Raw genomic sequence first — 13,474 nt, 5'->3', positions numbered from 1 at the left:
AGCCCTCGGCCCCTGGTTCCCAGCACTTTTCACCTCCCTTCCCTGCTTGCTTTGTGTGCTGAAGCATTTAAACTTTTCTAACATGTCGTACCTGTTTGGGGGTCTATCTTCCCTATTACAATGTACCTCCCAGAGGGCAGTTTTGTCTGTTTTAAACACTGGTATAAATACAGAGCTTACAACAGTGCCTGGCATAGAGTAGATACTAACAAATATCTATTTGTTGAATAAAGAAAGGAAGGAAGAAGGAAGGGAGGAAGGGAGGAAGGAAGAAAGGAAGGGAGGGAGGAAGGAAGGAAGACAAGAAGGAAAGAAGGAAAGTTTTGGTTCAGAATCTGGAGGGGAGTGATCAGTAGCCCCCTCGAGCTCCAGGAATTATGACTTTTCTTACACAATTCACCCTCTCACTCACCTGCACACACACACACTCACGCACGCATGCACACACGCACTACACAAACACTCTCACCTGCACACTTGCATTCCCTGCCTCCCTAAGGCCTTGCCCCCTTACCTCTCCCCCAAGTAGGTGCCAATGGCCGTCTTGTTGAGGCCCTCGCCCTTGTACAGGAACCGGGCGATGTCCTGGGCATTGGGGGTCAGCAGCTGGTGCTCAATGAGATACTGGATGCCCTGGAGGTGGTACACAGAGCCCTGAGGACTGGCATTCTAGCACTGGCACAGCACGTTCTAGGAAGCTGTGTCCCTCCCTAACAGAAGCTGCCTTTGTAAGGTAGTGAGTTCCCCATGTCTGGAGGCATACAAAGAGAGATGGGATTCCTGGAATGAACCAGATTCATGTCAGGTTCTCCCCTGGGTCCCTTTCATTCTGATGCTCTTTGATTATATGCTTCAATGATTCCATGAATTCATAATTTTAAGATTCAATGATTTAGCCATTCCTTTTGTCCCCTTAAAGTTCACATTATTTAAAACCAGTGTTTCATTTTGTCTCACAAGTAATCTATGTCCATTGTATAAAAATTAGGAAAAAAAACCAGCTAAATCAAAAGGAGAGGAAATTGCCTAAGTTCTATCACTGGGAGGTAGGCAGTTGCCATGGTGGTGACTTTCTTCCCCTTCCACATGAAAGTGGGAACATGCCACGCCCACCACGTTGGAACCTGCTTTTCCGATTTGACAGCGTCCCAAACATCTCTTCCCAAGACCCAGGCACTCGGAGTCTGTCATCCTAATTTTAGGAATTTCAGGGGTTGGCGTCTGGTTTTCTGTGATGGTTCCTTCATGTCCTTGCTCCTTTTGGAGAAGGAGCTTCTGGAATATGGGAGGCAATTTGTGGGGACTCTGAGTGACAGGCAGAGGGCCCTGGGGACCCCTCAGTGCCCCCCCCCGGTGCTTGGGTGGGAGTGTGAGTTAGTGTGCATGTGTGTGTGTGTGTGTGTGTGTGTGTGTGGCACTGGTGGATGGGGGCAGGGGTCTGATTACTGCAGCTGTGGGAGGTGAATGGGTGTGTGACACTGTGGGCCTGTGACAGGGAAAGGAGGCAGCCTTCTAAGCCAGAGCAGTAAATTTCCAGGGCCCCTTGGCTGCCCTGCCCCACCTTCTTTGTATGTCAGTTTGTGGCTTCCTCCTGCCTCAGTTCCTGCAGGAAAGGACCGGACCCCACAGCCACCTAGCAGGGTGAGGGGTGAGGGCTGGGGCTGTTCTGAGGCCAGTGGGGGAGGTGTTGGGGTGGGGAGAGCAGCAGCTAAGCTCTCAGTGTTCTGTGCTGGCACCCCAGGTCTGCCCCCCACCAGCCAAGTGGCTGGAAGACACTTCTGGAGACTGAGCCCCAGAATCTAAGGACCCCCCTGTCCAATGCCCTATTCACAGAGGAGGAAACAGAGGCCTAGTGTCAAAGGACTCCGAGTCCACGGACATCACAGACTCTATTCTATCCTCCTGGCCCCCACCTCATGCCTGTGGCTGCTGTGCTGTGTGTGACAGAAGCCCCAGCCGTGACCTGCCATAGGCCACTGGACAAGATGCTGAGCCCTGCTGGGTCTCAGTTTCCTCATCTGTAGGGTGGGTTATTGTGCCCGTTGAGGGAAATGAGAGAACACTGTGAAGAGGTCCGGCATGCAGCAACTCCAACCCCAGGACTCAGCCCCCCCAAAACTGCCTACCTTCACGGGGTCCATGTTGAACTTCTTGCGCCCAATGCATTGCTCCTTCTCCTTCTGGGCTGCCCGGCTGTAGAGATGAAGAAGTCAGTGTGGGCTGCCCCAGGACCCCAGGGCACTCCCGCTCCAATACCCAAGGACCCTTGAGGACCTTGAGGACACCCCTCAGCTACAGCCAATATTCCCTAGGGGCCTCCAACAGGGGGCCCCAAGCCCCACGTCGGAATCACCTGTGAGAGCATGAGAAATGCAGGGTCTGGACCCTCTCAGACCTACCGCACCAGATTCTTCCAATGGGCCCAGCCCCCCAGCCTTGGGAGCCCAGAGTCACACCAGAAGGAGCATTTAGAGGGGCTTTGTGCTTGGAATGTGGGCAAGAAATCGGGGAAGCTGGGGGTGAGAGCACAAGTTCAGGAGCCAGCCACCTGGTGCAAATCCCACCCCACCGCTTTCTGGCTCAGCCACTTAGGGCAAGTCATTTCATCTATCTGGAACTCAGTTTTCTAGCCTGTAAAATGGGGCGACATTGCCACCTGTCTCCCAGCATTGTTGGGAGGTAAAAGCGCTGAAAATAGCTGGTGGTAGGTGCTCTGGCAATGTTACATTGTAATTAGGGCCTGACCAGGGACTCTGGAGACAGGGCCACGTAGGAGTGGGTGTAGGTGTGCCCGTGTGCATTTGTGGGTCAGGGAAGGGAGCCAAACAGGCGGAGGAGATCAGAGGCAACAGGGAACTAAGGGATGGCAAGGGCAGGGTGGGGATTTCCTGGGACACTGGATGTAGGAATCTGCCCCGGGTCCTAGGGGATTATGTAGGGACCAACCTTCTCATCTCACAAGTGGAGAAACTGAGGCCCAGAGAGGGGTGGGACCAGCCCTGGGTCCAAAGCCCATGGGAGTCTTCCTATAGAAGGGGGGGAATGAATGACACCATGTGGGTGGGGTGACATGGACCAGCCTTGGTCCTGCCACGGACCAGGCTCCTGTACCCCTGAGGCCCTTGGCTTCTCTGTTCTCATCCTTGGGGCTGAGTTTTCCTCCTCCCTGGCCCATCCCAGGATGTTCCTGGATATTCCTGGGATGGGCAGCCATTGGTCAGGGGCTGGGTCAGGGTAGGTTGAAAGGGGCTTTGGGTGGAGGTGGGAGGATGGGGCTGTTTCTCAAGAGAGGGAGCTGTCTGGAAACAAGGACCAGACCGCTGGGATGGAGTCTCAGGGTCGTCCTGTTTCTATCGCACCCCGCTGCCTCCTCCTCTTGGGGGGCCTGATCCCTGATTTTACCAGGGCCCAGCCTAGGCATGTCCTCTGCTGATTCATAATGTGTAACACCCTTAGGAAGCCACTACGGCAGCTGTCTAGGGTCTCCTGGCCAGGCCCCTCACCTCTCCTCCGTGGTCTCGAAGCAGTCGATTTGCGCAAACACATCTGCAATCTCGTCCTTCAGCTTCTGTGGGGTGGCGGGGGTGGGGAGGACATGACAGGGAGAGAGAGTCAGGAGGCAGAGGCCAGGACAGAAGGGGTTTATGGACCCTTCCCCACAACCACTCTCACTCTTGGGTATGACTCCCAAACGGCCCTGTCCGGACAGATCCCCTCCCCAGATGTCTCATATCCTGAAAATCCTGGGACCAACTATCGCCTCTATCTGTACCCTTTCTTCCAGCATCTCCTGACTTGGAGTGGGCAGCTCCCAAGTACCCACCCTTTGCCCCACGGTATTTCTGGCCTTCCCATCTCTCCTCTCTGAAGCTGTAAAGTCTCCTGCCCACTAGCCAAGCCCACCCAACAAGCCCTCCTCCACCCAGCTGCCATCTTTCTGGAGCACACTTGGTATGTGCCCTGCCTGTGCCCAAACTCCTTCCACCGCTCCCACTACCTGCCCCCACTCCCCCCAGTTCAGCAGGCACAGATTCTGGCCCTTCGAGCAGGCCTGAGCTCCTCGCCAGCGTCCCTCCATCCATCTATTTACTCTGTCACTTGCCCCTGACTCAGTGCCCACTGTGTGCCAGGTACTGTGGGTGCACCAGGTACTGGAGAGCGCAGTCCCTCTTCTCAGGGACTTTGCAATCGCAGTGGAACTTACAGAAGAGGACATTGAGGCACAGAGTGGTGAAGTGACATGTCTAAGGTCTGACTAAGTCTCGGCTTTCCCCCACTCTGCTAACTGCCACCACTGGGCAGATGGGCAAGCGGGCAGCTCTTCCAGCATCCCCCTGCAGGGCAGCAGCATGAGCGCTGGCAAGAACCCCCAAAAGGCACCCAACTCTCCTTTACCTCCCCCAAGATCTGTGGGATGGGTGGTCCCAGGTGCTTGTCCTGGGACCCAGGGACAGCATGGGTCCTGGAGCCTATATCTGAGCCCAGTCAGCTCCTGTCCATGTGCTCTTGGCCGAGCCACTGAAAATGGGGGCTCACTCTCAAGTACTAATCGAGTACCTACTATGTGCTGACTGTTGGGCTGCAGATACAGTGGTGGGCAAGACAGACCCAAGCTCTGCTTACATGGAGCTCACAGTTTGGTGGGATTGAGATCATGGTGGTCACAGGGAAATGAAATCACTGTGCAGAAAATGATCACAGCAACGATAGGCACTCGTTATATACTTGCTGAGTGAATGTTGTGGTACTTTCATCCTTCCCTGGAGTCTTAGGTGGACGTGTGTCAGGGTGGGGTGGGGTGGGGTCCCAACAGCTCTAACCAGCATGGTCAAGGCAGCCTCTAGGAGGAGGTAGCATTTGAGCTGAGAATGAAATAATGAGGAGGAGAATAACGAGAGCGTGAGAGAGGCCCAGGCAGAGGGAACTGTGAGTGCAAAGGCCCCGGGGCAGAACTGAGCATGGCACATTCTAGGCTGCTGAGAATCAGACGTGCCAAATCTGAAAAGCTGGTGAACTGGCAAGTGCTGGGCATATATTGGTGTTATGTTGATCAAATGGTCTCCATTTTAGGAGGGATGAAGCTGAGGCCCATCATGGGGATGAGAGTTGATTGAGGGCACCCAGGGGAGAGTAGAACCTACCATTCGATGAGGTGTATAGAGCCTCAGATGGGCTCTACACACAGGAGGGGCTTAATCCATGGCTGCCCTTCCTCCCCCACTCTCCTGGCTCTCTCTTGGCAGCTGAGCCCAGGAGTGGGGGAAGTCCCGTGGGAATTCTGTTCTTCCCCACTGCGGGGGGCAGGGGCTGAAGCTAGGTGTGGCTAGAATCTGGTCCCCTCTCTGACCAGGCTGGGCTCTGGAGTGAGTGGGAGGGGTGTGAGCATGTATGAGTGTTTGTGGATATGTGTGGTTTGAGAGTGTGTCAGTATGAACGTGTGTAAGTGCGTGTGTGTGGACATGAGTATGTATATTTGTGAGTATGAGTGTGCACTTACCTGGATGTCCTCCAGAAGCTGCTTCCGGTGCCATTTGATTAGCTGAAGCTCCTCGGTTTCCCCGCTGCTCAGCTCCGCTGGGTCTGGAAAGAGGTGAACCAGTGGTTACTGGCTGACTCACCGCCCTCCCCTCCATCACTCAGCTCCAGCTACACCGGCTAACTCTCCCGGTCATCTTTCCTTCAGAAACCCATGACTTGTTTGCCTTTTTCGCTCAGGACTTGGCTCAGATGTCACCTCCTCCAAGAGGCCTTTCTTTTTTTCTTTTTTCTTTTTGTATGAGGAGGGAGGCAACGCACAGTGGCCATGTGGGGATTGAACTGGCAACCTTGTCATTTATTAGCACCAGGCTCCAACCAACTGAGCTAACCACTCACCTCACAAGAGGCCCTTCTTGACCACTTTGTCTGAATCAGCTCCTCCCCCTCCTCTCCTACCCAAATTACTGTTTCTTCTACCCCTCAGGTATAGATACCCTGAAATGATCTGTGTACTACTGAACTCATTATACTCTTAGCTTCGTGAAAGCAGGCACTTCAACTATTTTGTTCACTGCTGCATCCTCCGCAGCTAAAAAGAAACTGACACAGCAGATGCTCAATAAAATATTTTTGGAGCCATTCATCCTTCCCTGGAACTTTAATTTACTCCTTCATGGGAGCACATGTCTGTCATTTATTCACTTATTTGCCCAGCCAGGAAGTGGTGTATCATTTTGCCTCACATCCCATTGGCTAGATGTAGTCACATGGCCATACCTAGCTGCAAGGGAGGCTGGAAAATGAGCTTGTGGTAGGGTGGTCCTGATATCCTTAGTATGTGAGATGGGGAGCAGCCATCTTGGACTTTAAGATGGAAGCTGCATATTGAAATGGCAGGGTACCAAGCTAGAAGGAGCCTGGGCCTTGGGCATCCGTAGAGAAGAGTCATCATATTCACCTTGACCTACTACCCAATTGAATTTTTCAATGAAAGAGAAATAGGTTTTGAGAATGTCTCCATCACCATTATTCTGAGTCTCTGTTACAGCAGCCAAACCTGAAACTTAATCAATACAGTGTCCTTATTTGTGATCCATATCATGTGAAATATGAACCATAATCCTTACCTAGAGTGTGGTTGTTAGGATTAAAAGAGTTGAATGTTGTCAAACATCCAGCAAGTATCTGACATATGGTAAGGGTCCAACACATGTATAATGGATGCTGTGTTGTGTCATCCAGCTTTCCTCTTTATTCCCCCAGCTGCTAGGAATATAGCCTGCTAATGCCTTATAGCTGAGTCCCTCCCCAGTAATTTACCTCAGCCAAATGGAGCTGTCTCACCCAAGGATATGCCCCTCCCATAGGGCAGTCCCTGCAATCAAAAGCCTTGTTTCTGGACCTGAGCCAGTTTTCAGACCCAGTACCTATTGATTGAAGGAGAGGCTGGGTCCCCAGAAGGAAGGGTCCTGCAACACTGTGGCAAGCATATATGGTAATGATTCCTCTGGGCAAATAACCAAGATGGATCTGTCTGACCCACTAAGTTATAAAGTCAAGCAAGCCCAACCGCAGTTCTTTGTAAGTGGTTCACCTAAGAACAGGCATGAGCAGAGCAAGCAGGTTCTAGTAAGCCCCATGGACAGATGGCCCAGACCCCTGTGTCATCCACTTCTGTTGCACCAGGACCTGTCCCTCAGCTCACATCCAGTCTGCATGGGTGCCCTCCTTGTGACCTTCTGACAAAGGATGAAAATGCTTGAGCTTGGTTTCAGGATGGGTGGCTCAGTGTTTGGGTACAAGTGAAAACTGGAAAGATATTAATATAGCTCTGCTCAAAAGTAGTCTAGAAAGACAGTGGTGAGAATTCCTGCCAATGGGCAGGGTACCTGGTCATCCATTTCATGTGGAAAGAGAAGTGATGTGAAGTAAGACTATACATACATTCATGGGCAGTAAAGGTTGGCTTCGCTTCTTGGTCAGAGGCTGGAAAGGAGAAAGATTGGAAGATTGGGAACAGAGAGGTCTGGGGAAGAGGGAAGTGGGTGGCCCTATGGGAATGGACACAGAGTGGGAAGATTTTTGTAAAGCACATTTATATTACCGCAGCAAGCATCTACCACAGGAAAGGCAGAATGACCTGGCCAGTTGACATCAGCCAGTCTCTGATTGGCCAGCCCAGTGTTGGTACAATGGCACATGAATGAAATAGCCATGTGGCCTGGGTGGAGGCGATGCATAGATCCACTCACTCAGGCTCCTTGAGCCACTGCTGAATATCTGACCTGCCAGCAACAGAGACTCATTATTTCTTGAGAAGATCAGCTAGCAACTTGGTAGCAAATTGATTACTCTGCATCCCTTGTATGCTGCAGAGGCCAGCAATTCATCTTTACTGGAATCCACACACGTTCTGGACAGGTGGTAGCCTTTCCTGCCCTCAGAGCCTCGGCCAGCATCGTTGCCAAGGATATCCAGAGGGTTTGATCTGCTGACACAGAGCACTCATGACATTACATTAGATTGAAGGACCTTCTTTACAGTAAAGGAGCTGTGGGAGGAGCATATGGCCACAGGACCTGGTGGGCCAGTCAGCGTTTCCCCACCAGAAGACGCCGGGTTGGTGGAACGATGGACCAGCATCTTGGAGGTGCAGCTGAGGTGCCAGCTTGGAGATGCTATTCTGCTTGGATGGGCACCATTGCTCAGGATACCCTCGACACCTTAAATTAATGACCATCAGACGGTGCTTTGTCCCCAGTCATCTACACGGATCCAAGAACAAAGAGGAGGAGGGGATCCAGTACCGTTTCCTAGTGACTCACTTGGGAGTTTTCCTTTCTGTTCCTGCAACTCAGCAGCTCTGCAGCTCTAGAGTTCCTGGTTTCCAGGGGATGGGGGAAGTGGCCCTTACACCAGAAGACAAAGCAAGAAGAGTTCCATTAAACTTTAAGATCAAAAACTTTTACTCCATGCTTCCAGCTTCATATAAATTGTGTCGTTCAATCCTCACAACTCTGTGAAGTGAGTCTTTTTCCGTTTAAGACACTGAGGCTCAGAGTGTGTCTGAGTGAAGTGATTTGCCCCAGGTCACACAGCCAAGAAATGGCAGTGCTGGGATTAGAACTCGGGTTTGCTGACACCTAACACTCTGTCCCAGGAGAGGTGCATTCTGCATGCTATGGGGCCATTCCGGGGACTAAGACGAGATGTGAGGAGCCATCTCTATGGAGACATTAGCAAGAACATAGCAGTGCTAGAGGCTGGGACCTGGAACTCCTTAGTCAGGATAGGGAGGGAGGCTGAGTGCTCTCATGGAAAAACCCAGGCACCTCTAATTGACTCTGGGGTGAAAGATCAGATTTTTTCTTTTGTTTGTATGCTTCCCATTGTTTTTCTGTTGGCTGGGGCTTGTGTCCTGAGTCCAGTTTCTGCAATGCACCGTTGGAGGCCACATAATTTCTAGACAGGCTGCTTGTCTGAGAGAAGCCAGGTTTTAGCATTTCAATGGATAATCCCTAATGTGGATGGTCAACAGGTGAGCTATGGCCTCCGGTAGCTGGTTCCTAGGATGACTCCTCTTCTCACCAGGTCTCCTGAGCTCCCAGCTCCTCTTCCAGGCCAGGAGCCACACTGCACACCCTCAGCTCCAACCCCTCCCTGAGTTTCAGACCCTTCTATCTCCTTGGGCACTGGCCGTCATCTCGCTTATCATTGGGGCTTGTCATTACAACCAAAATGGAAGGCCTAGAATTTCCCCTCAATTTTTTCTGAGTTCCTGAGCTGTGGGATGGTCCCCAAGATACCCGGGCCAGAACCCCAGGAGGCAGCTGGAGACACACCCCTCTCTCACCCTTATGTCTCCTCCCTCGCCAAGCCCTATCTGTGTTCGTCCTGTTTCCGTGGCCCTTCCCCTCACCCAGACCGTGGGCTCCCGTCTCTGGCTGATGTAGAGCCTGTCCATGTCTCCTTGCCTCCACTCTGCCCTTCCAATCCAGCCTCCCTTGGCATCCTATAGTTCTTGGGATAATGACTCCCAATCTTATGGGCCCATCAGTCCTGCTGGTGTACCCCCCATCCTCATCGCACACTGTGTCCCCCCGCCCCCCGCCCTAGGCTTGAGGCCTCACTGGCTGCCCTACATTTGCTCCCAGATGCTCTCTCCCTCTGCAGGTTTTGCACATGCTGTTCCCTGTGCTGGAATGCCCTTCCTTCTCCTCTCTGCTCAGGAGCTCTACTTTTCCTCTCAGGTGCTTCCTGGGCTCTGTCTGGGCATCATCCTCTCTCTCACCTTCTCACCACTCACTGCAGTAAGTCTTGAATCTGCGTAGCTCAATAAACAAGCCCAGCCATTGGTTAAGGACAGGAGTAATAGCTGGGCACCAGCTATGTGCCAGACCCTGTGTGCTCTAGGCTCTTCCCATCTACTATCTCATTTGATCCTGATGACAGCTTTGGAAGGAAGGTATTTCTAATTTCATTTTGTACGTGAGACCTCTGAGACTCCGAGGGGTTAAGTGACCTGCCCAAGGTGACACGGCTGGAAGGGGGTAGAGCTAGGATTCACATCCAGGCCCATCTGGGCTTCTGAGGACTCAACCCTGACGTCAATCATCTGAATATCACCCTACAAACCATCAAAACCCCAACAGATGCTAACCCTGCATATTTTGACATGGAAATGCCGACCATAGTTACATGCTTGAGAATGAAGGAAAGACGCAGAATGATGCCTACAGTCTGAGCCCCTTTGGGGTAAGAAATTAAACAAAGCCAATATCACAGAGCTGGGGACACTGAGGCACAGGTGTGGATAGAGGTGGGACAGTGTGGGGGGAAGTGAGGGGGCTGTTTGCATTTCTCTTCATATAATAGCTCCTTTTGTGGTTTGACAGGGAGTCGTGGATACTCTTGGCCCACTGTCCCCTCTGTTGGGGTCATGACCCCGGAAGGTGCCACTGGCCAAGTGCATTTGAACCTGTGAGACAGTGGGGACAGCCCCTAGACTGCTACAATCCTCATGTGGTACATGGGGGCCTTCCCACCCTTCACCTATTTGGTAAAAATTGGGGGTTTCTCCCCATTTCAGAGCTGAGGACACTGAGGTTCACGGAGTGTGAGAAACACACAGCCCGAGAATGGCCGCTTCTGATTCCGGGCCTGTTTCAGTCACTGGGTAGCGCACGGGAGGTAGATTTTTAACAACAACAACAACAATAATAATGACGACAACAGTAATAAAACAAAAAATAACAACATGGTAATAACAGTCGTCAACCCCCCACTCCCCCCCAAGCTCTGTTTCCCCCCCCACTTGGCTCTGTGTTTTTCACACCTCCCAAGGGCTGCCTTTAAACTATGACCCCACCCATGCTGGGGCTGGGGCTGCCCTCTGCCCCCAGGGCTCAGTCCAGCCATGCGTGGTCTGATGCCTGCCCCACTATCTGCCCCACTCCTCTCCACTTCCCCTTTGTCCTTCCTCTTTCCCATCGTATTTTTAGAAATCCTTCTGCTTACAGCCCCACTTCCAGGACAGCTGGCCTCGCTTCCTCTTTTCCAGGGCAGGAGGAGGGTGCTATCCTGGGGCCCTGAGGGCAGAGGGCCACTGGGCAAGAAGGGGTGTGGGGAGGGACCTGCTCCAAGCCTCAGCCTGCCCTGCCGGTGCAGGGTGCAGGGTGCATCGTGTGGCTTCCCCCCAGCGGCTGAGCTGCCTCTATTTTTAACTGTGCTGGTCAGTCAGTCGCTGCACCGGCCCAGTGCTATCTTTGGTTATGTCGGGGCTTTCTTGCCTGGACCTCTCACCTTCCTGGCAGGCTGTGGGGGAGGGTGCTTGACCTGCTCCTGGATGTCACACACCCATGACTGGAGGAGGGGAGGCAACACTGGGGGGACCTTTATCACACACCTGCCCACTGTACAGGTGGGGAAACTGAGGCCCATCATGACCACTGGCAGGTTGGTGCAGAGCTGGGACCCGAGCCAAGTCTGGCTGATTCCAAATCCCCATTCATTGCCCAGGTCAGGCCGGGATGATAGTACTCAATTATAAATGACAAATTTGAGCTCAGAGAGAGGTAATGACCAGGCCGCGGAGGCGCTTTGGTTAAGACCCAGTCAGGAAAACAGATTAATGACCTTCTCTGACCTCCTCCAGGAAGTCTTCCCAGATTCCCCCTGCCCGGGTGGAAAGTCGCTTCCTTCCATGCTCCAGGTCTGTGCCCATCTGCACATCTGCCCTGGGTCATTGTCCTGCAGATCTGTCCCCCTTCCCCCAACACCCCAGACCAGCATCTTCCCAGGGTTGGTTAGTGCTGTCCCCAGCATTGCATAGCACAGGGCCTGCACACCAGAGGACTATGTATAGAATGAATGAATGGATTATAAAAGCACCAGTCAACAGAGACTTCAAATCTCCCAACAGACTGCTTGTGTTGACCCCACTGAATCCATTTCCTTCCAGGGCCAGCCAAAGCAAAACAGTGACTCGCCTCCTGGCCTCCCCTGAATGCCCCTGCCCACCACAGCCCAGGCTAACCTGGGCTCTCGCTCCTTTCAGGGGCTTGTCCCTATTTTGCCATTTCCCGACCGCCTGAATTTGGACAAGTCAGTTCTCTCCTCCAGTTCACCACAGTGAGCCTCTGTTTCCTCATTTGCATCATGAGGACAATCATCCCTGTTCGGGAGATGGGGAATGATCTGCTTCAGCAAGACTGTTTCCCTCTTGGGCCTCCTTTGTTCCATCTGTAAACGGGGTTGTTGAAATTGATCGGTGGGGTGAGGGGAGGCCCAAGGGGCGGGGTCAGACTGCTCTGTGTAAGGTTTTGTTTGAAGAAAGGTTTCTGTTGCTAACAGGATTGAGGGCATCTGACCTGGGCAACCAGACAGCTCCTGGCAGCCCTTGTCTTCTGGAATTGCAGGAAATGCTGCGACATCCTGAGACACGGGGCACAGACGCTGGGCCCCTCTTCTCTGCCTCACAGAAACACAGCGCCATCCTGTTCTCTCCCACACCAACTGTACTGCCTCCTTCTTTCCTTTTTCCCTCCAGACACACAGTCTTGCTTCCCTGGGAGAGTTTCAGCCATGGGCCCGCTGCTGCTTATTCCTGGCCCTCCCCATGGGTGCTAGGTGGTGTCTGCAGTGCCCCCAAAGGCCGCCCTCACCCCCACAAAAGGCCAAACAGGGGCTTTGGGGCTCTTGTAGCACCCAGATAGGCATCACTGTCACCAGCATTGTCACCTTCAACACAAGCAACCTTTCTCAGTGCCACCTCTGTGCATTTGCACTGGCTTTTCCTTCCTCCTGTAATATTCTTTCTCCAGAAACCCACAAGGATCACTCTGTCTCTGTGTTACCACCTGACAGATGACATTCATATATTTACTATCTCTCTCCCTTCTGGAATGTAAGTTCATGAGGGCAGCAACAGTGCCTGTTTTGTTCACTGCACTCTCGGCCCCTGGAACACACCTGGCAGCTAGCCTGAGCTTATCAACTTGCTTTTGCATTTCCCACCCTTGTTATATCTGTTTACACATTGATTCCTTCCAGGATCCTGTGAGACCTGTACTATTATCCCCATTCTACAGAAGAGGAAACTGAGGCCCAGAGAGGTTGGCCCCAGGTGCTTACCTGGGTGGCACAAGTCCATTCTGAAGCCCCCAGGGAAGGGTGGCTTGAGCTCCCGTTGCCTACTGACCAGCTGCTCGTTGGGTTGGCCAGGCAGAGACGTGTCACCTCGGCTGCCACAGGCCCTTTCTCGCTTGCCCCGCCCAGCTCCGTGTGGGGAGGAAGTCCTGTCCTGTTGGGGTCTGATGCGTAGGCTCTTGACGTAGCAGCAGCACTTCCTAAAAATGAGCAGTTTTGAGTAGCAGAGACTCTGCATTTAGGGTGTGAACAAGGGAGGGATAGGCAAAAGAGACAGGGGGAGGGTTGGGGGATAAAAAGGGAAAGACAGTGAGACCGAGAGAAACACACATATACACGTACATAGAGG

The 13,474-nt window shown here is 52.6% G+C and overlaps 1 protein-coding gene across 1 annotated transcript in view; it reads right to left on the bottom strand.

Annotated features, from left to right (window-relative positions):
* The window catches only part of CYTH4 (cytohesin 4), a 29,240-nt gene extending 15,980 nt beyond the window's left edge, over positions 1 to 13,260 (bottom strand). The window contains exons 1-5 of the mRNA XM_019753012.2: positions 13,111 to 13,260; positions 5,498 to 5,580; positions 3,504 to 3,568; positions 2,127 to 2,193; positions 515 to 633 (exon numbers count right to left, since the gene is read on the bottom strand). Coding sequence (XP_019608571.1) covers positions 515 to 633; positions 2,127 to 2,193; positions 3,504 to 3,568; positions 5,498 to 5,580; positions 13,111 to 13,129 — 353 coding nt within the window. The 5' untranslated portion in view covers positions 13,130 to 13,260. The remainder of the gene's footprint in view (positions 1 to 514; positions 634 to 2,126; positions 2,194 to 3,503; positions 3,569 to 5,497; positions 5,581 to 13,110) is intronic.
* Between the last annotated feature and the right edge of the window lie 214 nt (positions 13,261 to 13,474).

This window comes from Rhinolophus sinicus, linkage group LG02 (genome assembly GCF_036562045.2).
Source record: "Rhinolophus sinicus isolate RSC01 linkage group LG02, ASM3656204v1, whole genome shotgun sequence".
In the NCBI taxonomy this organism is placed as follows: domain Eukaryota; kingdom Metazoa; phylum Chordata; class Mammalia; order Chiroptera; family Rhinolophidae; genus Rhinolophus; species Rhinolophus sinicus.
The sequence above is the reverse complement of the archived record's forward strand: the minus strand, read 5'-3'. Positions and strand labels throughout refer to the sequence as shown.